The sequence below is a fragment of the Vombatus ursinus genome, unplaced genomic scaffold, assembly GCF_900497805.2.
Source record: "Vombatus ursinus unplaced genomic scaffold, bare-nosed wombat genome assembly UNPS02014924.1, whole genome shotgun sequence".
Lineage (NCBI taxonomy): Eukaryota > Metazoa > Chordata > Mammalia > Diprotodontia > Vombatidae > Vombatus > Vombatus ursinus.
Window position 1 is genome coordinate 3,948,671 of NW_020954702.1, and position 26,481 is coordinate 3,975,151.

The window sequence follows — 26,481 nt, forward strand, 5'->3', positions numbered from 1 at the left end:
TTAGATAAGATATATGGGTTGTTTGAGATGTTTAATTGTAAGAAAACTCCTTACATCAATCTTTGGGTCTACTGGGGTTCTGGTCAGCCTAATCTAGATCTTTGGTTAATCGTCTCCAAGTGGCAGGGAACATTGGTTCAGTTTCCCAGCCACACAGGAATATGGTCAAAAAATGCAATAAAATTTTCTCCCAATTCCTACAATTGAATAAAGTTTTCTCACAATAGAGAAATTGAACTGGACCCATAACTGAATAGAAACTAAGCTAGCTCCAGAATTGAGTCCCAAGATGGAGTCAGTGCAGTTCAATCAATTTCCACAATTAAACCACTTGCTGTCCTAATCCCCTTAATTTCCTCAATTGCCTCAATTCCCCCTTTTAATTTATGAAGGAGTAGGCAGCCCACTCGCCCCATGGATCACTTATCCATAAATCAAATCTGTAAGGTTTTTCATAAATTCATGATCAGAATTGCGTAAGTCAGGTTACAGATCAAACTACTTAAAGGGCTTACAATGGACTAATTTTGAGAAGGGTGATTTACATGTCACCAAGGCAACCAGGAAAACAAACATAAACATAAACACCATGAAATAAAAAGGCCAAAGCAATACAATAGTGATCATCAATATTAATGACTATCAAATCTCCTTGTATCCTAGTAACCCACACTCAACGTTCATTTAATCAACACATTTTGAGTCCCAGATGTCTCATATGGTTGTCTGGTCCCTAGATATCTTCTCTTGGACTATAGACTTCATTCTCAAGTCAACTCTGAAGGGGACACTGCTTCTCTGGTTCTGGATCACTTATAGAGACTCCTGTATTAAAATCTGCCCAAATCTGCCAGTAACAAGACAATAAAATTTAGTACAGTCTCTTAAATTTGACTCTCTAAAACTCAAACTTTAGAGAATTTTAGTTTTTATATACCACTTGCTGTTTCTATCTTTACCTAAACCCTGTACCTGATATGAGAATCTAAAAAAATTTCATGAGGGTCCAACTATAAAATGAACTCTTCTGCCTTTTAAAATTATTAGACAGATACTTTAAAATGGGGAAATAATTTCACTTTCTTTACAATTATTCAATACATTTTATATGTAAAACCCTTAATCTAATTTTGAAAATTTATTATGTAGTTCTTAGAGAAAAAATCTAATCCTGTTGCTTTCTCAAATTTAACTATTCCACTTAATTAGAAAATTTTTACCTAACATATTTGTCTTATTACTTTGTCTAATTCCACCCGATATTATCCCTATATTATAATTTGATCACGAATATAGATTAAAATTCTAAGATTTTGAATACTTGTATCTTATTATAGTAACTCAGAAATGTTCCAGTGTCAATCTATTAATTAACAGATTCAGTATTATATTTTTTCTTTTTTTTGTTTTATTTTTAATATATGGAATAAAACAAGCACTTCCATAATATAGTACAATTAAAAAAAAAGATGAATGCGTATGAAACTGTAAATCTATTATGCACAACTTCCTATTCCTTTAAAATATACAACAAAATTATCATGTAAATTTATTTCTCCCCCACCGTAGAGATGGCTACCATTAGACACAAATAGGTGTTTATATGTAAAATTATTCTATGCAGACTTCTAATTATTAGCTCCTTCTCTGGATGCAAGTAGTGTCTTTCTTCATATATCCTTTATAGTTAATTTGGGTATTTATGATGATCAGAATAACTTATTCGCTGGAAGTGGTTCTTAAAACAATATTGCTAGTGAAATGAATAAAACCAGGAAAACATTGTACACAGTATCAGCAACATTGTGTGATGATCTGCTATGAATGACTCAGCTCTTCTCAGCAAAAGAATGATGCAAGGCAGTTGCAAAGGGCTCAGGAAGGAAAATGCTGTCCAAATCCAGATAAAGAACTGATGGATTTTGAATGCACATTGAAGCATACTTTTTTCATTTACTTTATTCTTTTTTTAATCTTTTTTCCTTTTGATCTGTTTCTTATTTCACAGCTGTGATTAATATGGAAATATGTTTTACATGATAGCACATGTGTTATAACCTATATCAAATTGCCTAATATTTTAGGAAGAGAGGAGGGGAGGGAGGGAGAAACTTTTGGAACTCAAAATCTTGTAAAAGTAAGTGCTAAAAATTGTCTTGACCTGTAACTGGGAAAAATATTATTTTAAAACAAACAATATTGCTGTTACTGTATACATGTTCTTTTGGTTCTGCTCATTTCACTCTTCATCATTTCGTGTGAACCTTTCCATGTTTCTCTAAAATCATTGAGCTCATTACAGTAGTATCCATCACAACCATATACCACAACTTATTCAGTCAACCTCCAATCCTTGCAATTTCCAGTTCTTTGCCACCACAAAGACAGCTGCTACAAACCTTTCAGAATGTATAAACATCTTTGGAAATAGACCAAGCAGTGTATTGCTAGGTCAAAGGGCGTAAGTAGTTTAATATCTCTTTGGGTATAATTCCAGATTACTCTCCAAAATGGTTGGATCAGCTCACAGATCCACCAACAATGAATTAGTGTCCCAATTTTTCCATATCCCCTCCAACATTTGTGGCTTTCCCCTTCTATCATTTTAACCAATCTGGTAGGTGTAAAATGATATCTCAAAGTTGTTTTAATTTGCATTTCTCTAACCAAAAATGATTTAGAGCATTTTTTCATATGATTCTAAATTGTTTTGATTTCTTCATTGGAAAACTGCCTGTTCATATCCTTTGACCATTTATCAATTAGGGAATGACTTGTAGTATAGATTTGACAAAGTTCTTGCTATATTTTAGATATGAGATACTGCCTACAGAATTTTTTTCCCAAATTTTCTGCTTTCCTTCTGATCTTGGCTACATTTGTTTTATTTGTACAAAAACTTTTAATTTAATGTAATGTAAATTATGCATCTTCTAATTACTGCCTTTTATAATATTGTTTAAGATCTGGTACTGCTAAACCTCCTTCCTCCACATTTTTTCATTATTTTCTTTGATATTCTTGACTCTTTATTTTTCCAAATGAATTTTGTTATTATTCTTTATAATTCACATTCAAAGTTATAATTACTATTTATGAATTTCCCTCCATCTTATTTTTATTCACTATTTTCCTTCTCAGCCTCTCTTTTCACCCAATCCCAGTTATTTTATCTTCTCCCCTTTCTCTCTTATTTCTTATTTTAGCCACCTCTCTAAAAGTCCCTCCCTTATCTATATCTATATTCACCCCACCCCAATATTCATTATTAAGTTAAATAATTAAATAAAATTAACAAAATATTAATCTATATACCCTTCTAAAAATTCCTACTCTACCTTCTCCCCCAGTTTTCTCACATTTCTAGAAGTTCAGAAGACTTCTAAACCTCTTTAGATGTATATATTATTTCCTCTTCAACCAAGAGGAGTGTTAGGTTCCAATATTACCAGCCTTTCACCTCTACCTGCTTCCTTTATATTAGTTCTTCCTTTCACACCCCATTTTCATGAGATAATTTCTCCTTTTAATCTTTTCCTACCCAATTTTGTTTTTTAGAATCACCTTATCCTACACAACTCAGACCCAACCTTTCTTTCTAACTACCTTAGAAAGGATAACTGTTTTAAGAATACTATTACTAATAATGATAACTAATAATTACTAATATTAATAACTTTCATATATCATAAGTAAATAGTTTGAGCTTAATCAGTGCCTTATAATTAGTCTTTAATGATTTCCTTATATTTCTTCTGGATTTTTCATATCAGATTTTCCATTGAGTTCTAGTCTTTTTGTTGCAAATATCTGAAAGTCTTTCAGTTCGTCAATTATCCATTTTTTTTCATTCAGGACTATACTCAGTTTTGCTCAATAAGTTATTCTTAGATGCAACCCTTTGCTCTTCAAAAAAACTTCTACTGCTAATCTGCCTTGATTATATAAATTTGCTGTGAAAGGAAAAGAAGGGACACAATTATTTTCTATTCATCCTGTGCATAACTTGTTTGTACATATTTGTTTGCTTGCTGTCTCCCCCATTAGATTGTGAGTCCTCAAGAGAAGGGACTATCTTTTGCCTTTTTTGGGGGGGTGGAGGTAATCTCCAGCACTCAGCACAGTGCTTAGCACATAGTAAGCACTTGATAAGTGTTTATTGACTGCCTGACTGACTGGCTACCAATATATAAGATAGAGGCCTATCCCTTCCATACCCCACCCCCATGCAAGTTGGGTTAGTTTTTCCTTGAGAAATATTGATATCTTCCTCAAGGCTCATTTGGTTCAGAGGACTGAAGGCTGACTGTTGATATCATATCCTCATTACCTGAGAACAAAGCAGGTACCAGAAAGCTCCAGGAACTTTCTGAAGCCTGGGTTTCTGAGATGGATCATAATGAGTAATGCCATCCAAGGAGCTTCACTCAGCTGAATTAACTAGAGATGTCTTCGATGCCTCTTCTTATTAAATATACTTCTCTTATTTTTTTTTAATTATTGAATGGTATATCTCGGTCTCATTTTGCTCCAGTATTAAACTTAAGCTATAAGTGGAATGGTCTTAGTCAGGTTGGACTGCCCAGGTTGGACATCACATTTCTAGTCATGCTTTTGTTGATGCTTCTGAAGATTGTTGCTGCCCTGGCAGACTGGAGAGTAGACTGTTTGTGGCCATTTCACAAGAAGAAACTAATGTGAATATGCTCTTTGACCTTAAGAATTTAACCCTGAAGATAATTGTAGCGAACTGTGTTTTAGGCCCTCTACCTTTATTGAACCTTCTGGCTAATTAATTAAGCCTTTTACAAGTTCTATTAGTTGATATCTTCAAAGATCTTTGTCTTCAAAATATCCTGGAGGGACTACGTTTTTGGTAGGGACAAGAAAGTTATGTAACACTGACCCCTGGCCCTCATTGCCTGGAAGGCTAAGTATATTACATTTTATCCCTCCCCTAGGTTTCTCCAGTACCTTTACGGGGGCTTGGGGGTGTGGCAAGGCTCTTTACAAACGACTCCAGCCCCCGCTGATGCAGTTACCCAAAATTTAGCGGTGATCTCCTATACACCAGTTCAAGTTAGCCACTAAAAGTTGGATTAGCTTTTACAAAGAATATTTACTTCAAAAGGTATAAACACAACTATGCAAACTTACTCCTCTCAAAACGTGGGGCTTAATCCCTTTTTGTTTCTCTGCTTCAGTCTACAGAGGGGAAGATTTGTAACTTAATTTGCTTCCTATAGAGCACATAGTCCCAGTTCCAAGTCAAAAACCCTCATTGGGCTTACAACCCAGGCACCCTGCCTCTCTCCAGGCTTCTCTGTTGGACTGACTGGCTGCAACATCACCACCTGGAATTTTGGTTCCAAGGTAACAATGGCTCAAACTCCCAAATTCAGTGGAGATAATTGCCAGCAACTGAAACTAAAGCCAAGAGAAACAGAACAGAAATAAATATCCTTTATGACCTATTCATGGGTCAAACAAACATCCTTTATGACTCATTCATGGGTCAAACATCCCTTATGGTCCATTCATGGAGTTGGGTTAAATGAGGGGCAAGGGAAGGAAGTTCTTTGCTTCTGCCACATGGTAGGCAAATGATGATCTTCACTCTTTGGACGCAGCAGGAAAAACTATGCAGGAAAGACAGCAAACCCCTCTGCCTTCATGTTAGGTGATTTGAGAATGCTCCAAAGGCCCCTTCAGAGATATTTTTCACCTCATTATAAAAGGACAAGTTCAAAATAACATGTTGTGCTCAGTCCTTGCTGAAATTTGATGCACTTGTATTGATAATAGTTATCACTACACAATACTTTAGGGGAAGTATTCTGAAAGGAGTGCCTTATCGATCAATCAGTAAACATTTCTGAATTGTCTCCTATGTGCCAAGGAAAAAAGAAGCAAAAGATAGTTCCTGGCTTCAAGGAGCTCACATTCTAATAGAGGAGACTACATGCAAATATAAAGATAGATAGACAGACAGACATACAGACAGATAGATAGATAGAAGATAGAAACATGCATGCATGCATACATACATACATAGGTACATAGATCCACACACACAAAGCAAGTTATATACAGGATAAATAGGAAATAAGAGAGAGAAGGCACAAGAATTAAGAGGGGTTGGCAGGCTTCTTGTAAAAGACGGAGTTTTAGTTGGGACTTAAAGGAAGTAGGATTAAAGGATTGTCCACTCAATGCAGCCTTTGAAGGTGAGATGCAACAAAGTATGGATCAGTTCTCTGTTATTGGTGCTAATTTGGGCCTAACAATTTACACCAAGAAAACATAGATCCACACCATCCATAAGTGGAACCATTGGTTATAGCAAATGGAGAAATGTTTAATACTGCAGATAAGTTCACTTATCTTGGCAATATACTTTCCAGGGATGTACATTGATAATGAAGTTGACATATGCATTGCCAGAGCTAGCTCAGAGTTTGGGAGGCTCCAAAGGAAAGTGTGGGAAGAAGAGGTATTAGATTGCCTACCAGACTGAAGATCTACAGAGCCATTGTGCTGACCTCATTGTTGTATGCCTGTGAAACCTGGATAGTATATCAGCATCGTGCCAGAAAATCAAATCACTTCCATTTGAATTTTCTTAGGAAGGTTCTGAAGATTACCTGGCAGGATAAGTTACCAGACACTGAGGTCCTTTCTCAAATAAACAGCAAATCATTCAAACTCTACTACAGAGTACAATTCTGATGGGCTGTCCATATTGTTTGAATGCCAAATGTATGCTTGCCTAAAAGTCTATTTTACTTTGAAAAGTAGAAAATAAAGGCACACCCATGGCAGAAATAAATATAAACTAATTTTAATTTGTAAAATTACTTCTTTTATAGTCAGTTTGTGTTTAGTGTGTATTTTAAACATCTTTTAAGTTCCTCAGAGAATATTTTCTTTTCTTCCTTCATGGAGTCCTGGCCAATTTTACTTCTTGCTTGATCATTCATTTCTTCAGTTGGGCTAGCTACTTCCATTACATGGTATTTCAGCTGATTAATCAGTTTACTTCCAGGCTGGGTCAATCAGTGTTCTCAGTTACTGTGCTGGTTCTTCACTGCACTTAACTATCACTTCTCCTAGCCCTGGTAGTCTCTGCTTTTGCTGAGAGAACCTCTAATGGATCTTCTGACTTTTAAAACTCACAGAGTTGTAACTTAGTCAATTCGATTTCTGAGTACTCAAATTAGTGAGATAACTTTTGGGGAGACTAAAGGAATACTGAAAACCTCTCTACTGATTTGGAGGTAAATAGACGTAGTGCCTTTTGCACTGGGTGTCCAGAATAGAAAATATTTTACTCAGGGTGCCTTTCATTCATTCTCTCATATTCCTAATATTCTTTTGATATTTTCTTTTTTAAATAATGCATTATTTCATAGAATTAACTTCTTAAGCACAGTTTAGGAGGACTTGTAGTAGTTTCATATCACTGTACCAAAAGTCTGCAACCAAGAAGTTTGTGACCCAGGTGGGGTCTTCTTGGCAAAAACACTGGAGTGGCTCATTTTATAGATGAGGAACCAAGGCAAACAGGGTTAAGAGACTTGCCCCAGGTCACACAGCTAATAAGTGTCTGAAGCCAGATTTGAACTCAGGAAGATGTCTTCCTGATTCCAAGCCCAGTGCTTGATCCACAATTCTAGCTGCCATACCACAAAGTTTACTTTCCTGAATAAGCAGTGTTACTATTTTTGATTGTTTTAGTTCCTGCTATGATAACATCATACCCAAACACTACCCTGGCTACTCAGGGTCAAAAGAAGGAAATGATTTGTACAGCACATGGTGAGAAACCCATTATAGTCCGATGGGAGAAAGAAGACCGAATCATTAACCCAGAAATGGCCCGATATCTTGTGTCCACAAAGGAGGTGGGAGAAGAAGTCCTTTCTACTCTGCAGGTACTGAAAACTGAAAGCTATTGCTTGAAGCATAAACCACCAAAAACTACAATAAGCCATTTTTTTTGTTCACTACTCCTGGGTGTATATGTGAAAATATAGAAAATCATTTAAAATTATTAATAAAACATACTTCTCTTTCTCATTATACTGAAGGATTTTAACAGCCTTCTAAATATTATTATAATATTCAATCAATATGAATAAAAGCAAAAACATTTTTATACACACAGTGGGGATTCCAGATACAATAAAAGAGTCAGAAAAATGGGCCCTTGATAAATGTATAATCCAAGGGGAAAGCCTATGTTTCAGATGTATTTCCCCTTTGTGAATTAAATAATATATTGTTAATGTCATGAATCTGAGAAGACTTGGAGTAACTATAATAATAATGATAATAATATAAACATAATGCAAATAATAAATAACAAATATTATTATACTAATATTATAATAAAATGATGTATTTAGAAATGTAGGCCCACTATATTCCTTTCAGAAAATAAAATAGGTGCTAAACAAGTATAATTTTTTATTAAAAGTGTACAACTTGACCCCTATTGTTGAGTTAAGAAATGCATTTAGCACAAGGAGACAGAAGTGCTTTAGCACATAAAGGGGAAAAGATCCTGCATTTGAAAATTTCATAGCAATTCCATATCTTTCTAGGATTAGATTCCATAGATTCCATACCTTTCTGATTAGATTTCTGTAGAATCAAATCCTTACTATAGTATTTGAGGCCATCTAAAGATTGTGTGTGTGTGTGTGTGTGTGTGTGTGTGTTTATGTATGTATATTTAGGATATATATCAAATTGACTATGACATCCCATCCAATGAATAATAACAATTTCACCAGTTTGCAGATGACTTTGACAGTATACTATCAATACATTTGAACATACACACAGATGCATACACGTAGCAGCTCTCTTACAAATTTTTCTTTGTTATTCACCTGTATGTGGAGTAGTAGATTGGGAAAGATAGGGTAAAGGGGCTAAGTTTAGAGAGATTCTTAAAGCTAACCTGCTTTGGTGTATTTCTCACTTTTGCATAGTACTGAAAAAGTTGTATTTTTTTTTCTATTTTGCATATAGATTTTGCCAACTCTGAGAGAAGATTCTGGCTTTTTTTCCTGTCATGCTATCAATTCTTATGGGGAGGACCGTGGAATAATTCAACTCACTGTGCAAGGTAGGAAGACAGTATAATAAAAATAAATACAAAATATTATAAGAAATTTTGTAGCTTAGGAGAAAATGTTCAAAGAAATAAAAAAAAGACAATAATGGCCTTTAAAAAAACTAACAGCTAGCAAGGAAGTTTTTGTAGAATGGAAAAAACGGGTAAAAAACTAATATTATTTGTTCTATTTTATCAGAATTAGAAATCCTTCCTTTACTAATAGTCATATAATATATATCAACTACCATAAACCGTAAATAAGGGTAGATCTTGGTTCATAATTTTGACCAGATAGTGACTATCAACTGGAATATTATTCATAATACCATACCACATTGTTATAGTTTTCTAATACAGTGAAAGCTGGAAAAGTATGACACATTTTGAGTGGAATTCCTCTTCCCTGAAATATGATTAGGAAGAAAATATTTTAAAACTGAGTGAATTTTAATGTGCTATTGACATAAACAAAAATGGGTTTCATTTGCTTTTTGTTACCCAGAACCTCCAGACCCTCCTGAAATAGAAATCAAAGATGTGAGAGCACGCACTATTACCCTCAGATGGACCATGGGATTTGATGGAAATAGCCCAATCACAGGCTATGATATAGAATGCAAAAATAAATCAGGTAATTCCTTTATTTACATAGAATGTATGCCATTAAAAAATCTTTTTTTGCATTCATGTCTTTTGTTCTATTTCCTCCTTCAAATTACTTTGTAACCCTTTTTATAGTCTTAGAGGATACAAGGTTAAACTTTAAGGGCTTTTAAAGATCCTCTCCTTTCCATTATGTATCTTTCCCTAGCATGGAATGTGTCTGTATGTCATTTCAGTGGCTTGAGGTCTGTTCAGAGGGATACTTATTTACTCAGGTTGCCCTGTTATGCTTCCAGCATCCTTTTACTTTTGAAATGCTCCAAAGTAACACAGATCAAAGTCATATTTTCCCGTGATGAACTTGACATTAGAGCAATTGATTGTAATTCCCACTTGCTTCCTGACAGAATTAGGCCACTATCATTATTTTTACCTCATTTCTTTTCTCTTTCTAATTTTCCCAGTGGGGTAACTTCTCTGAGTAGTAACACATCAGTACAACTGAGCTTCAGCTATCCCTTCTTTTTTCTTCCCATGCTATTCATTCTTATGGAGGGGAAGGAGGGAAGGAAGGAAGGAAGGACAGAAGGAAGGAAGGAAGAAGGAAGGAAGAGGGATATTATTGCTTGCTGAGACTCTAAAATGACATTGCATTAACCTATTTGAAATATAGTAAGGGTTAGGCTAGTGGCACTTACCCACAGCATACAGCTAAAGTTGTCATGATGAGGCTAGGTCATTTGACTATAAGCTAACAACTCATATGTAAAGGTGACCACTATCAGGACCACAAAAGGTGTATTTATTAGCTTAAAATGGAAAATACAATTGCCATTTCAAACTTTTTCATCTGCTGTGGGGACAAAATACTCAAGCTACAACTTTCATTTTGAAATTTCCAATAGTCTATCAAAGAGAATGAAGAATTAGAATGGCTAACTTTATTAAAATAGCTAATAGGGTGAGAGGAGGTCACTAAATTGGCTTCATTGACATTTTCTTTGACATAATATTTATTTTGGATTGCATTGTCTTGACTTACTAGTATTTTTAATAAATGTTAAGCTAAGTGTGTCTATCCCTCAAGGCTCTGGTCTGGTCCTCTTCTCTTCTCCTCTCTTCATTGTTGGTCACATCAGCTCCAATGGACATACACATATATCCATATATATCCAAATACAAAGCTTCACATACTCTCCATTAGAGTCAAATTGATTATGTATAATATTTCATCTCCCACCTCCACGCTTTTTGCACTGCCATGTCTGGTATGCATTCATTCCTCAAATTTGCTTTGTAAAATGTTCTTTCTTCAAAGAACAGCTCATGTTATTAATACTCTCTCCCTTGAAATTTCTCTATACTACTTTATATATTCTTAGTCTTTAATTATCTGTGTACATGCAAAGTGAACAACATGTATTGGGACAGAAGTTAAGGGGATTGAAAGTTATCAGGAAGGAAAGTTAAAGTATTAATATTAATTAGTTAATGCCATCTTCAAGGCCCAACTCAAGGATCACCTCTTCCATGAAACTTCCCTATTTCCTCCAGCTAGGACAAATCAATACTTATCCAAATCTCATGCATGAGTCTTTTCATTGTCTCCTTACTTGATAACTTATATGATATTTGTATCTATACAGATCTTATCCTTCCTACTTTTTACTATAGTCCTTAAAGTCAGAGATTATGTAATTTTTCATCATGGCAGATATTTAACAATCATTTGTTAATGTGAAATAAACTATTTAAAGTGGAAAATGTGCTTTAGTGAACAAAAATCTGCCAAGCTATAAATAAATAACAATAAGGGTATTTGAGGTGTTGGACTGTTGAATTGTATATGTTATAAGTTTTTGAAGCTAGAAATAATTCACTGATGAAAAAGTAGATATGAATAAATCAAAAACTGCAAACTAAAGAGGCCTTCCTCAGCAGTCAGATGAAAAGAATGTCCTTTCAAAAAATATTTATTGGGACCACATGACCAACAAAATGTCAGAGTATTTTTTTTTGAAAAAGCTGTTCCAACCTTAAAACATCAAAAGACAGAAACTATGCAGCCTATATAGAGCAACTGAAACCAAATTCATAGTATAAGAAGACAAAGATCCAATACAAGTTAAAACCTCATGAACTAATTCCAGATAACTTTAAAACTTGAGATTATATTAATTACCCTCAGGATTAGGACCCTGCTTGTCTTCAGACAAAATTACGATGAGTAATTTTTAAATTAGTACTTTTTTAAAGCACATTAGTAATATTTAGTACTTTTAATGTACATTATTCTAGAATATACAAATAGTAGTTTCAATTTCTCCACTTACCCCAAAATTTGAGCTTTGCGCCTTGAAAATGTAAAATAATCTCAGAATTCCAGAGAACTGCAACAAACTAAAGACTAAAATGAAAAGCTAAAGAAATTCAGAAATGCTTCCTATCTTTTCCCCAACTTCCTGTCTTTTCCTTTTTCTTACTGAACCCTCAGAATAAGTAAATATATATATATACATACATGTGTGCACATGTGTGTGTCTGTGTGTGTATGTGTGTGTGTGTATTTTCTTGCTCATCCAGCTTCATGCTATTTCTGTGTAGGAAATGGGAATGAGGAAAATGTACAGTAAATGTTCTCATGTCCAAAAAGAAAGCTATCTGGCACTGTTTCCAGTCCCTATGATGACTAAGTTTTATAGAACTATTCTTTATATCTCACTCTCCCTCTTCCCACTTTAGTAACTTGGGCAAAAATGAGAAAGAATCAATAAGAAGAAGAAAACATGGGTTTTATTCATTTTTACAAAAGAGATTAAATACCATTAAGTATTGGGGCCAAATCAAAACATTCAATTTATTTCACTGTTTTAAGTACTTATCACTAAAAAGAAGTCTGTGAGGAGTTGCCATTTAGTGGGTAGAGTTCGGACGTACTGAGAAGAGCATTAACGTCAGGAAATCCTTATTTAAATCCTTAGACAATTATTGGCTGTGTCAACATGAGAAAGTCACTGAGAACTTCTGGTTAATGTGACAACCTGAACAGGTGGAGAGCCCCATTCTCTCCCACACATTCCAGAAAATATCTGAAGAGGACAACAGAAACCAGTAGAGACTGGAAAAGAGGTTACCCCAGAGAAAGGAGTGAGAGCTGTGGTAAACAAGCCTGGAATCTGCAGATTCTGAATAAATATCTTCCAGCAAAGTCACAAGCTAGCAAGTGCTCCAGCCATCAGAGCATGAAAATATATCTAAGCCCTGGATCATCTGAAGAGAAACTAGAGACAGAGCTTGCCCCATAAAGTCACTGCCCAGCCCTCCTCAGTGCACTGAGAGTCAAAACAGGAGACATGGCCCATTCTACATCTGGGAACACAAAGTTCCCAGTATAAATTCAATGGAAGGGATACTTTCCAGGATGTCTAAGACCAAATTGATTTTCAGTGTCTGAGTGAAGCCTTTCAGAGCCAGAACAAGATAAGGATTTAACTTCTAATTATATAAAGAAAAAGAAACCTATGGGCTAAGACCAGCACATGCAGACACCAGGAGGTAGAAGCCAGGGACTGAAGGGACTGCAGTCTAGTGTCAGGCCATTTATTTAGTTACTAAATAATAATAATACGTAATAAATAATAACAGTAATGACTTACAATAAATAGCCTAGTCTGACTTCAGAGGGGTATAGAACCAAAAATGATTTACCTAATCCATGCAAAAGTTCTGGAATAGCTAGAACCTGTCCCTGTCACAAAACTCCATTCCAAAACCTGAGAATGAAAACATGAATAAACTGACAAAAACACTGACCAATGAAGAAATATTATGGGTTAATTAACCCCAAGAGATAAACCCAGAAAAATTATTATTCAACATCAACTATAAGTAGAACCTTGGAGGGGTAAAATAACTTGGTGAAAGAAAAAAGTCCAAAGCTGGAAAACTGGAAGAAAATATAAGATATTTACTTTTTTTAAAAAAATTGATCTAAAAACAGGTAAAGGAGAGATAATTTAAGAATTAATGGACTTCTTGAAAACAAGGACCAAATAAATCCTGGACATCATATTTCTAGAAATCACAAAATAAAGATGCCCAGATCTATTAGGACCACAGAGCAAAGAGAAAATAGAACTTACCCGTCACCTCCTGGAGAAATACCAAATTAACAACACCTAAAGATTTCATAACTAAAATACAAAGTATTTGTGTTAAAGGAAAAAATATTTTAAGTCCTTAAAAGAATGAGTTCAAAAATGAAAGGAAGATGGATTCACACAAGTCTTGACAACAATAAATTTAAAGAGAAAATCTTGGAATAAAAAAAGGCAAAAGATAATGGCTTAAAATAAAAAAATAACTTAGCAAAATTGAGTACAATTGTAAAAGGGAAAAAACAGATCTTTAAGAGAATAGACTATCTTTAAACACTATTGATGAAAATACCAGGGGCTGAATAGAAACTTTGTAATTCAAACGCAGGACTCAAGAAAAACCTAGGAAGTTAAATATAGTTGAGCAACTAGAAAGAATTGAGCTATTTTTGATGGACTTAACATTCTAATGGGGAGGTTATTGTCTGTTCAGAATATTACTGTCTTCATGGATCTTAGAAAAAGTTATGTAACTTACAAATCTATGGAATGGTTGTGGTTTTCACGTGATATGGTTTTAAGAGATGAAAGAGAAAATAGGGAGAAAAAAGAATACGCTAGCGGAAAATGAAGAAGAAGAAAAAATTACTACTTCTCATAATTTAAGTATGTGAAAAGAAGAGTATTACAAACATGGAGGGAGATATTGAGCAAGGTAGGCTTCTCATTAACTTCACTCTTAAAGGAAATACACATTTGGTATAGAAATGCATTAAACTCAGCAGAGAAACAAGGGGAGGCAGAGAATGGGGAGAATGAGAAAAGGAAGACAGAATAAGAGAAGAAGTAGTCAATCACAAGGAACATAAACATCAACTTTGGAGGATGTATCAAAAAAATTGATTTAAAAAAAGAAAGTTTAATAAGCAGAGATGGGGGTCTGGACTTGATGAAAAGCAGAGCAGTAGAAACAGATCGCTTTTTTTGTAGATTGCTCCACATTCTTCTATTATACAAAGAGGGACCCAGGGAGAAAAGTATAAAATGATATTAAAATACACAATTAATGGATTAATTGTAAATATGAATTGAATAAACTAAAAAAAAACACGGGAGGATAACAATGTATTAGAAAGAAGAATCAAACAATATTTTACTTAAAAGAAACACACTTGAAACATAAGTTCCAGGATGGAAAAGAGTTATTGTGGTCACTCATAGAAAAGAACATAGGACAAGAGTAGTAAACACAACTGTCCTTAGATCATGCCACCTTGGATGAACTGAGGCATAACAAATTCTACTCCGGTCCCACATTTTAATACTTTGTGAATATTTATGCCATGATACAAAACAATTCTGAAGGACTTATGATAAAAAATGCTATCCATCTCCAGAGAAAGAACTGATGGAATCTGAATGTAGATTGAAACATACTCTTTCTTTGCTTTATTTTTCTTGGGCGTTTTTTTGGTCTGTTTTCTTAAACAAGATGACTAACATGGAAATAAGTTTTGCTTGACTACATGTGTATAATCTGTATATCAAATTACTTGCCTTCTCAATGAGAAGCTGGGGAGAATTTGAAACTCAAAAAATTTTTAAATGCATGTATAAAAATGGTTTTACATGTAATTGGGGAAAAATAAAATTGTTAATAAAAAATGCAACACCCCTTTATGCTAAAACCTGTTTTTAAAATTGAAATAATTGTAATTTCATTAATATGGTAAGTAGGATCTATTTTCAACCAAGAGATAGGATTATCTATAATAAAAAAAAATAGGGATCTTACCAATAAGATTAGAGGTAAAGTTATCCATTGGGACAGTAGGTGGCACAGTAGAGTATTGGGCCCCAAGTCAAGAAGACTCATGTTCCTGAGTTTGAATCTGGCCTCAAACACTTTACTAGCTGTGTGACCACTTAATCCTGTTTGCCTCAGTTTCCTCAGCTATAAAATGAGCTACAGAAGGAAATGGCAAACCACTCCAATATTTTTGCCAAGAAAACCCCAAATGTGATAATGAAGAGTCAGACACAACTGAAGGAGAACAAAAAAAAAGATATGCATTATCACTACTATTTTAAAAATAACTTCTGAATTACTAGTTATAGCATTAAGAAGAAAAAATTGACAGCATAAACAAAGGGAAAGATGATGCAAAAATTATACCTTTTAGAAGATAACATGATGGTTTACTTAGAAAACACTAGTCAACTAAAACTAAATGAGACAATAACTTCACTAAAGTAGCAGAACATAAAATCAACTCACAAAAGTGTCAGTCTTCCAATAAAATGCAAATAAAAAGGAAATTCTTTTCACAAAAACATATAGACTATATAGAATATATGGGAGTCCTCCTACCGCCATGTGAGGATATCACATGGATACAACTGCAAAACACTTTTTCACTTATTTCCTTTAACATCATAAATCATTTCTTCCTCCAGATATTTTTTTATTATCTTGTATCTGTAAATTTGATAATTTGATTGGCTAAATTAACTTTGGTAGTACTATCATTTTGTGATGTTGACATGACTAAGCTTTGGGAAGATATTTAATTTGTTCTTTATTTCTTTTAAGTAAAGTTTTGTAAATAGATGTATATAAGTATTAGGTGTGATTTGGTGGATTATTTTATGCACATGTGACTAAGACATCCATTTCTAGTATTATATCCTATATTTTCTTTTAATTTTTAAAAGAATGTTGTCGATTTCTGTGGATTTGTTTTGTAGCCTGAGTATTTAGAGAGGCTATTAATTTCCAAAATTAGTTTTCTTGCTAATTTCCTAGGATTTTCTAAGTAAACCTTCAGGAAGTGATCAAAAAATAGGGATAGTTTTGTCTCCTCTTTGCTTATCATCATGTTTTAATTTTCTTTCTGTTGTCCTATTGATATTTTTAACATTTCTATTGATAAAATAATAGTAGCAAAAGGAGGCAACCTCAATTAATACCTTTTTTTAAAAAAATTTAGAAATCTCCTAATGTTTTCCCACTGTATAGTCGATCTTTTTTAGATACTTATATTTTTTTAATTTTCTTATACATTTTAGCATTTTTAGTATAAGTGATTGTTATTCTTTGTCAAAGGCCTTTTTCTGCATCTCTTGACATATTCATGTGGTTTGGGTCACCTTGAATTGTTAGTTATGTTGTTTTCCTAATGTTGAAACATCCATGCATACCTAGTATAAATCCAATTTGAGCATAAGAAATGATTTGTTTAGCTAAATTGCTGTCATTTGGGAGATAGTTTTTTGGCCAAAATTTCATACAAATTTTTTTATATCAATATTCAACAATGACTTTTGTCTAAACTCTTTCATTGCTTTACTCTCTCCTGGTTTAGGATTAGGATATTTGCTTTATAAAAGGAATTTGGTAGAATGTTTTTTTTCTGAAATTTTTAGAGCAATTCATCTAGCACAGGTGTTGTCACAAAAATAGATATTAATAGCTATTAATTTATGTAGACTAGTTCTTAAGTTAAAATTTGATAGAATTTTAAAAATCTTTCCTATCACTTTCATATCAAGTTTAATTATCTTTTGAAATATTAGATTATTTAATATCCCTATTTGATCTAGTAAGCTGGGCATTTTATATATGTTTACATAGTCATTTATTTTGAGCTATCAATTTTGTTGTCATATGATTGTATTTAGTAAGATCTGATTTTATTTATTTCTTCTGGGTTTGTTGTGATTTTTCCCTCATTCATCTTTTTTCTTAATTTAATTTGCCTCCCTTTTCTTTTCAATCATTATAATGGGAATCTGGTGCCTTCAAAGACCCCATTTCTGGCTTGGCTCTCTACATGGAACACAATGGGGAGATGTTTTTCTAGAAGAGTAATCATGATATGTAAGGGAAATGCCTGGACATTGTATAACTGGTTCCTTTTGGCTACTTTTATAGTTACTAGTATCTTCATTGGCTAGTACTATTGGTGTCTTCAAAATGACCCGAGTTTGCTCTAGCCACTGCTTTGCTTCATCCAAGTCTGAGAGGTTCACTGACTGCTTCCTAACATCTCATGAGAGACTATTTTGTAAGGCTAAAGGCCTCCATTTGTCAACATGTCTTGAAAGGGGAAAAAACCTTGAGGCCTTTGACCTTACTCTATAGTCTCTTACCAGATACTATGAGAAGACTCACTGATCTCCTCCAGAATGGAATTGAGCAAAGTTGTGGCTGAAGCTGACTCAGGCTTTTTTGAAGAAGCAGACAATACTAGCTACACAGATGTTTGAAAAAACTCCTTAAAACCACATGGTTAGCTAATTGGAATCACTCACAGAATGTCTACACATACTCCAGTCTCTTCAAGGCACTCCCTTTACACATCATCACAATTCTCCCAGAAGCAATCTTCCCAACATCCTCCATGTGAAAAAAGTTGTATCAGCAGAGCAAACTGATAGGGTCTGGCCAAACCCCTATATTTTCAGGTTGGATAAAGATTTATCAGTGTTGGTAATGTAACCTTGAAGAACTGATTCTTGGCCCAGAGTTCTGGTGCACTGAGCCCATTTTGTCTCCCAAAATGGTGAATCTGCTAGATTTATGCACATGGTCCAGAAGAGGTTCAGTCCCAGGGGAAGTCTTCCCTAATGAGACAGAGGACTAGGCTTCCTTTTTTCACACTCTTTGGTTTGGGTATTTCCCACCCCAGGACTTAGATTACGATTGATTTTAATTTAGTTTACATCTAGGTTTCCTCAAAAAGTAGGAGTGAGTATTCAATGTATAATACGAATGAGGTATGAAATAGGTATTGTTTTTTTCTACACAAAAAGGAATACTAAACACAAAATAACCATACATTTGACAATAACCAACTTTAAATAGGCTCAGTACCTCAAGTTGTATCTACTATAGTAATCCATTCATAGACTGTAACTTTACCCTCATCATAACATAAAGCAATTTGTGGGACTGCTGATTAGGTATTTCACATTTCTCCTCAGCTCCACAATGTCCATACCACTCTGAGTACATGTTTACTGGTAGAATGACCAGGTTTGGGACAATTCTCTTGCAAGTGGCTATTTTATCAGAGTACTAGAGTGGTTCTTGGTTGCTCCTAACCAAGCACCCAGTCGGTGCTGTCTTGATAGGACTTCAGACCTCCAAACCCCTGACTCACAAAGTTGTCTCCAAGCCTCAAATATTCATCTCAGGGTATTCATTTACTTAACATCAGGAAAAAAAAAACACAGAGTGCAAGAGGCATCTAGATGTCCAGGTGCCAGGGTGTTCACTTGAGTCCTCTTCTCTGGCTTCTATATGAAAATAGTCTTCATGATTCTGGGATAGAGAAGGACAAGCCCTTCTGCATTTGTCCTAGAAGTCCTTCAGTTGCACAGTGCCACATTCAAAGTGGAAGGAAGAGAGAGCCAGCCAGAAACTTTCTCTCCTTTCAAATGATGCAGTACCTGCACTCCCTCCACAGAAGCTGTCACAGAAAGGATCAAGGGACCACTCAGCGTGTTCCTCATGTTGAATTACCAAGTCCTTTAAGTACTGAATCACCACATAACTGGAAGAACCCAATGAGCTGAACATCTTTGAATACTTCAAATGCTGTAAGACTGTCACTGAGGTCCTAAGAAGTTTCAAATAACATATTCCCTGAAATAGTCCCTAAAGAACCAGCTTTTGGTTTTGTTTATCACTTTTATAGTCTTTGGGGCATCTAACTTATCTATTTTTCTTCTGATTTTCAAGATGGCTCTTTTGTGCTTATTTTGAGTTTACTTATTCATTGGCTTTCTAATTTTTAAGTACCTATTCAGTCCATTAATCCTCTCTTTTTCTATTTTGTTGATGTATGTTTTAGGGATATATTTTTTCTTCTGAGGACTGCTTTAGCTGCATCCAAAAAATTTTGGTATGTTGTCTTGTCATTGTCATTTTCCTTCAAAAATTACTCATTTCTGTGATTTGTTCTTTGACCCACTCATTATTCATTCTCCATTTAGGTTTGTGTCTTTTGGTTATATTTCCTGTATTTAATACTTTTTATTATATTAAAAGCTGTAACATATTTTTAGTATTTCTATCTCTTTACATTTATTTGAAATTTCTCTGTGGCCTGTTTTTGTGAAGTCACTATGTGGTATAGAGAAATATGTAGTGGTTCCATTGAGAAGATACATCATTAAGCTCTAATAGTTTACTCATTGACTATCTCCAATAGTTATTCTATATTTTCCTATTTTTGTTACATCCATCCACCTCTGGAAGAGGAACATTAAAGTCTCCTACTATTATTGTACTACTACCTGTCTTTCTGCAATTCAGTTAATTTTTACTTTAAGAACTTGGATGCTATGCAATTTGGGGAATGCATTACTGATTACTGTGCTCTATTTAATGGTTCCACTCACCTAATGCAATTTTATTGTTTATCTATATTGATGTCAATTTAAAATTTTCTTTTGTTAACATGATTAAAATTCTTGCTTTTTTGGACTGACCTGGTGTATAATAAATTTTGTTCCAATCTCTCATTTTAATTATATGTGTCTGTGTTCGTTAAATGTTTCTTACAAACAAAAGAACATGGAGTTTTGTTTTCTTATACATTCTACCACTCTCATGTTTTATTGGATTCTTTATCAAATCTCAAGTTGAGAGTTCTCTTTGTTTTCCTCATATCTCATTATTTTTCCTTTTGTTAGGTTTTTAAAAAATTCTTTCTTTTTTAAGTTAATACTTTCTCCTTAAGATTAGTTTTACTTAAACTATGTTGATTCAAATCTATTCAGGATCTATTCCCCAAACTACTTCCTCTCTGCCTCACTGCCACTTCTCGCATTTATCAACCCCTTCCCTAGTTTAAAGGTTCTACTTAAATCATTGATTTATTTTTCTTTCTTTTATTTATCACTTCTATATATCTTCCCTTGTATTTTTCTTTTTCTTTTAACTCTTAGCTATATGGTTAGTTTAAAATCTCTCCCCTTCTCCTCCACTCTCCTTCAAATTTTTATATTTGCTAGTTTTTTTTCTGCTTTTTTCTAAAAAGCTTTTGTTTAGTTTGTTCTTGACATGAATTCTTTTCAAGTCAAGTTACCAAACATTTATTAAGGGCCTACTATGTGCTTGGCAATGCACTATCAAGTAGGAAAAGGTAAAAGGAAGAAAAAAAGGCCAGTCCATGCTCTCAAGGAATTCAGTCTAATGAAAGAGACAACATATAAACAATTATGCAAAACGAGATGTATACAAGATAAATTAGGGAAATTTTCAGAGGGAAGGAATTAGCATCAAGGGAGACCAGGAAAGACCTCTTGTGAAAGATGGAATTCAAACTAGGACTTAAAAGAAGTCACGGAACCTAGAAGATAAAGTGGAGAAGGCCTGGAGGACAGCCAGTGAAAATAGCTGGAGTCAGAAGATGAAGTGTATTGATGAAATATCTGTAAGTAAGCTGAGATCACTGGATCTTAGAGTATGTGGAGTAGGGTAAGATATGAAAAACTAGAAGGGTAAAAGTGGGGCAGATCTATTGAATACAGGGATGACATAGCCATACTTGAGATTTAGGAAGATCAATTTGACATCTGGGTGGAGGATGGACTGGAAAAATAATAATACAGTTGAGGTAAGGAGGACCTACACTACAGGGTGACAGTGTGAGGAGAGAAGGGAGTATTTATGAGAGATGTTCCAAAAGTGGAATTAACAGGACTTGGAAACCAATTAGCTATCAGTGAGTGAAAGTGGCTGAGGAGTTGATGATGACACCTAAGTTGTGAACCCGGGTAACTAGGAAGATGGTGGTGCCCTTTACAGTATTAGGAAAATGAGGAAGAGGAAATGTCATGGTGGTGAGGGGAGAGAGAGAGAGATAATGAGGTAAATTTTGGACATGTTGAGGTTAAGATGTCTCTGAGATATCAACCTCAATGTATCCAATGTATCCAATAATCAATTAGATCTGAGACCAGAAGTCATGGTTATAGTGAGATATGCAAATTCGAGATTGAAAATGATGATTGAATCCACAAGAGCTGATGGGATCACCAAGTAAAATAGTATAGAAGAAGAGAAGAGGGCCCATAATAGATACTTACATGGTAAGAGGACCCGACTTGGATGAGGATCCAGCCAAAGGGCCTAAGAAGCAGCAGTCAGACAAGTAAGAAGAGAAACAGGAGAAAGCAGTGTCATGAAAACCTAGAGGAAAAAGAGTATCAAGGAGAGAACAGTGATCTACAATGCCAAACACTACAGAGAGATCAAGAAGGATGAGAACCGAGAAAAGGCCATTATATTTGGAAATTAAAAGATCATTGATAACCCTGGAGAAAACATTTTCACTTGAATAATGAGGTCAAACCAGACAGCAGAGAGTAAAGTGGTAGTGAGTGGAAATGAAGTGGAGAGACCCTTTTCAAGGAATTTAGTCACAGAAGAAAGAAGAGATATTGGATGAAAACTTGAAGCGATGTGATCAAGTAAGGATTTTTTGGGAAATGATGGAGACGTGGACACCTTTGTAGGCAGTAGAGAATCAACCAGTAAGCAGGGAGAGACTGAATATTGTGAGAAAGTAAGACTGATAGATGGGAAATCTACTAAAGAATACCAGATGTAATTGAGATCACTTGTGCATGTAGAGGAGTTTTCAAGGAGAAAGGAAACCTCTTCATGTGAGATGGGTTGAAGAAGTGGTGGAAGGCAATTGAGTTATATGAGATGAAGAGAAGAGGATGAGTTGAAACTCTCAATTTAAGGCCTCTATTTTTTGGTAAAATATGAGACAAGGTTCTCAGCTGAGAAGGAAGTAGGGGAAAGGGAAGGCATGGGAGATTAGAAAATAGAGAGAAAGGCTTGAAAGGGTTGCTATGGTATTGGGATAGTGAATCAGTTAGGGAGGTGTAAAAAGATTGATTATTACAATGAGGGCCCAGATGAGATCATATAATATAAATTTGTGGTGAACCTAGTCATTATGGTTTTGTGATTTTTTTCCACGTCTGCCCAGCAGCACAAGGAATAGGTGTAAAGGCATAGATTATGGGAGTAATCTAGGCTGAATCTTGACAGGGTAGGATTGGTGAAAGGATAAGATGGCAATGTAGTATTGAACTGGTTCACTAATGGGTCAAGATGGGAAAGAAAGGAAAGTATAGCAAGTGTAAGGAAGATGACTTGGGAAAGAACTGAATGGTGAAGAGATTGGACATCACAGTCAGTTTATCAATCAATAAGCATTTATTAAGTATGTACTATGTTCTAGGCACTGTGCTAAGTCGTAGGATTACAAAGAAAGGCAAAAGAGTCCCTTACCCTGAGGAGCTCACAATCTAAGGGGGATATAGTATACAACCAACTATGTACAGATGAGTCATATACAGTATAAACAGGAAATAATCCACAGAGGGAAGATACTAAAATTAAGAGGGGTTGAAAAAGGCTTCCTGAAAGGTGGGGTTTTAGTTGGAACCTGAGAAAGGCCAAAGAAGCCATGAAGCAGAGATGAAGAGGAAGATGAATGAGAAGCAGTCAGTAAAGATGCTGAGAACTGAGATGGAGCTTCCAGTAAAAAGATCAGAAAGGAGGCCAGTGTCACCGGATCTCTGTAGCACTGGCATGTTACATCATTACATAGAAGGAGGACTATTATAAAAGACTTGAACACTATACAGAGAATTTTACATTTAATTATGGAGGTGATAGGGAAGCACTAGAGTTTATTGAAGAGGGTGGTGACATGGTTGGAACTGTACTTTAGAAAAAACCACTTTGCTGCTTGAACAGAGGATTGACTAGAAGGGGGAGATACATGTTGCAGGCAGATTAGGGAAGTTCAGAGTTCATCAACATGAAGTGGAACATTTGTAAGTGATCGGACAATTAAGGGTTTGACCATGTCTGTTGTAGCTATGGTGGGGTGAAGGTTGAGGTCATAGAAATTAGGAAGTTGAGGAAATGGGGGTTAAGATGTTTGAGAGATTTTCAGTATGCAATATGCTGAAATCCTCCAGTATGAGGGCAAGAGTTGAAGAGGAGAGAAAGATGGTGAGCCAGCACTAAAGTCACTGAGAAAAGCAGAATGTCCTGCCCAGAGGCTGGTAGATAACAGCTACCAGAACTTGATTGGGTGGTAAAGATGGAATGAGCCACAAAGGACAAGAGCTGATTGAGAATAGAGGTAGAAGAAGAGCCTGGAAGTGGTGATGAGTAGAAGGAGGAATAATTCACCTTTCCACCTAGACTGGCAAGCAAAAGTCCTACTAGTGTTGGAAAGGGTGGCCAAGGAAGCTTGTCACCAGAAGAAAGCCAGGTTTTGGTGGGCACTAGCAGATGACCGAGTGAGAAAACTAGAGCTAGAATGATAGAGGAAAAAGAGTTAAGTTGAGGGGGAGAAGAGAATAGAGAGATAGCAGTGGAGGAGAGAATGAGGTTTAAATAATGACAGTTCCAAGTTCCACATCACTGGTATTAGAAAGCATGATGGAATGGGAGCTTTTAATCATTGAGGAGTAAGTTCAGGTAGTATATCAATATTTGTAGCTATTCAGCTTCAGGATGGGCATCTCTCAGGGCTTTAGGCAGCCATATGTAACTGGAAACCTGGAAATGGGAGGGAGGAGAGATACCCCCATGGGGAATCTCAGTCAGGTGACTGATGGAAGGAGTGAGATAGACTGGTGTGTCCTTCCTTATTGATTGATTGGCAACCACTAATAATAAGAGACATTCACATTAAAACAACTCTGAGGTTCCACCTAATAACCATTATACAAGCAAAGATGACAAACAAATGAAATGAATTTTTTTTGAGAGCTTGTGCCTGAACATGTGAATTGATCCAACTATCCTTTGAAGTAATTTGGAATTATGCACTAAAAGTCACTAAATTGTGCATGTCCTTTGATTCAGTGATACTTCTACTAAGCATATACCCCCAAAAAGATCAAATAAAGAGGACCAATATACACAAAAATTTTTATAGCAACACTTTTGTTGTAGCAAAGTACTGGAATCAAAGTTTGTACCCATTAATTGGGGGATAGCTGAGCAAATTATGGTATGTGAATATAATAGTATATTACTACACTTTCAGAAATCATGAATGGGATAGAGTAAGGGAAACCTAGGAGAACATCTATGGAGCCATGAAACAAACAGAAGCAGAACATAGTAAACATTCTGAAAAACTAGATATATGATCATTGCAATGACCATTTTTTATTTCAGAAGACTAATATGATCAATACATGGACTTGCTGTGGTTTCATGGTGTGTCATTGTGGCACCGTCTCAAAGAATTCAGAATCAGACCACCTCTAATTCGAGCATGGCATTTATTGAAGATTGAAGTCCCTCAGAAGCAGGCTAGGTTCCAAGAGGAACCAGCAACTTAGTAAGACAACACAGGCAACTTTATATTGTATAGATGATGATTACACAACAGAAATTTTGAATATTAAAAAATCAGGAGGGGTTTGTTAAAGGATTAGGTAATAGGAAAGGGGTCCCTTCTATGGTTTGGTGGTCAAACATCCTGGTCATGCAGCTTTCTGATTGGCTAGCTATTGTGGTCCTATCTGGTCAAGATGGATAGTTAGGTATTGTGGCCCTGTCTTGGGCTAAATGGATGATGGGATCGCGGTTGAGTACAAGGACACACTTGTTCAAATATATGAATTGGATCTGGGGGCAGTGGCTAGCTGGGGCAGTGGCTGTATTGAGTATTAGGCCTGTGGTGTGGTTAAAGCTAGATTGTATAGTTAAATCAGGACAAGCCTGCTATTCAGTGGGGTCCAAAAGGAAGTTAGAATATTGGGGCTGGGAGCAGCTTTATTAGGATTTCATCAGACTTGTTTTCCTTGATTATTTGTTACAAGGGAAGTTTTTTTAATTTTTGGAGAATGGGAGAAGTCACAAGGAGGAAAATATGTGAAAGTATCCCCAATGCCAAAAAAGTAGGGAAAAAAATTGAAAGACCATCAAAGAAATTTTTTTTTTAAATATACAGAAGAAAGCAGAAGGAAATTTATATTGGGGCACAGACAAGTAGGACAGTATTGTAATTACTATGTTAAACTTAATATGTACTTAAATATATGGGTAACAGAGTCAAGGAGTCACATGCTCATCTTTGTATAAGGAAACATTTACATTTATAGTGATAAAAACTTTATAGTGATAAAAAGAACAAAATTTTAAAGTCATCTAAACTCTCAACACCTCACTTTCCTTATCAGAAAAAAAAAGGAGAATAATAATACTTTCATTTCCTCCCTCATAATGTTGTTATAAGGACAGTACTGGGCAAACATTAAAATGCTCTCTATCACATCATTATTATTACTATTTTCAAGGCAATGTTCTAGATGCCAGGGATACAAAGACAAAAAAGAAGGCCCATGATATCAAGGAGTTTACACATGATTAAAATATCTTTGCCTTCTCACAGTTGAAATATGAGCTCCTTAAGAGTAGAGACTGCCTCCTGGTGCTATTTGTATCTCCAGTGCTTAGCACAGTACTTGGCAAATACTGAGCACTTACTAAATGATGATTTTTGAAAGAAAGGTCAAGTTTTGTGATATTTAGGGTTAAACATAGAGGCTGGAACTATGAATTCATAAGTATAGGGAACTCCCCAATTAGAA

The 26,481-nt window shown here is 35.1% G+C and overlaps 1 protein-coding gene across 1 annotated transcript in view; it reads left to right on the forward strand.

The window, feature by feature from the left end:
* The window catches only part of DSCAM (DS cell adhesion molecule), a 778,395-nt gene that overhangs the window by 564,837 nt on the left and 187,077 nt on the right, over positions 1-26,481 (forward strand). The window contains exons 12-14 of the mRNA XM_027843631.1: positions 7,738-7,934; positions 9,040-9,136; positions 9,630-9,758. Of these exons, the coding sequence (XP_027699432.1) occupies positions 7,738-7,934; positions 9,040-9,136; positions 9,630-9,758 (423 nt within the window). The remainder of the gene's footprint in view (positions 1-7,737; positions 7,935-9,039; positions 9,137-9,629; positions 9,759-26,481) is intronic.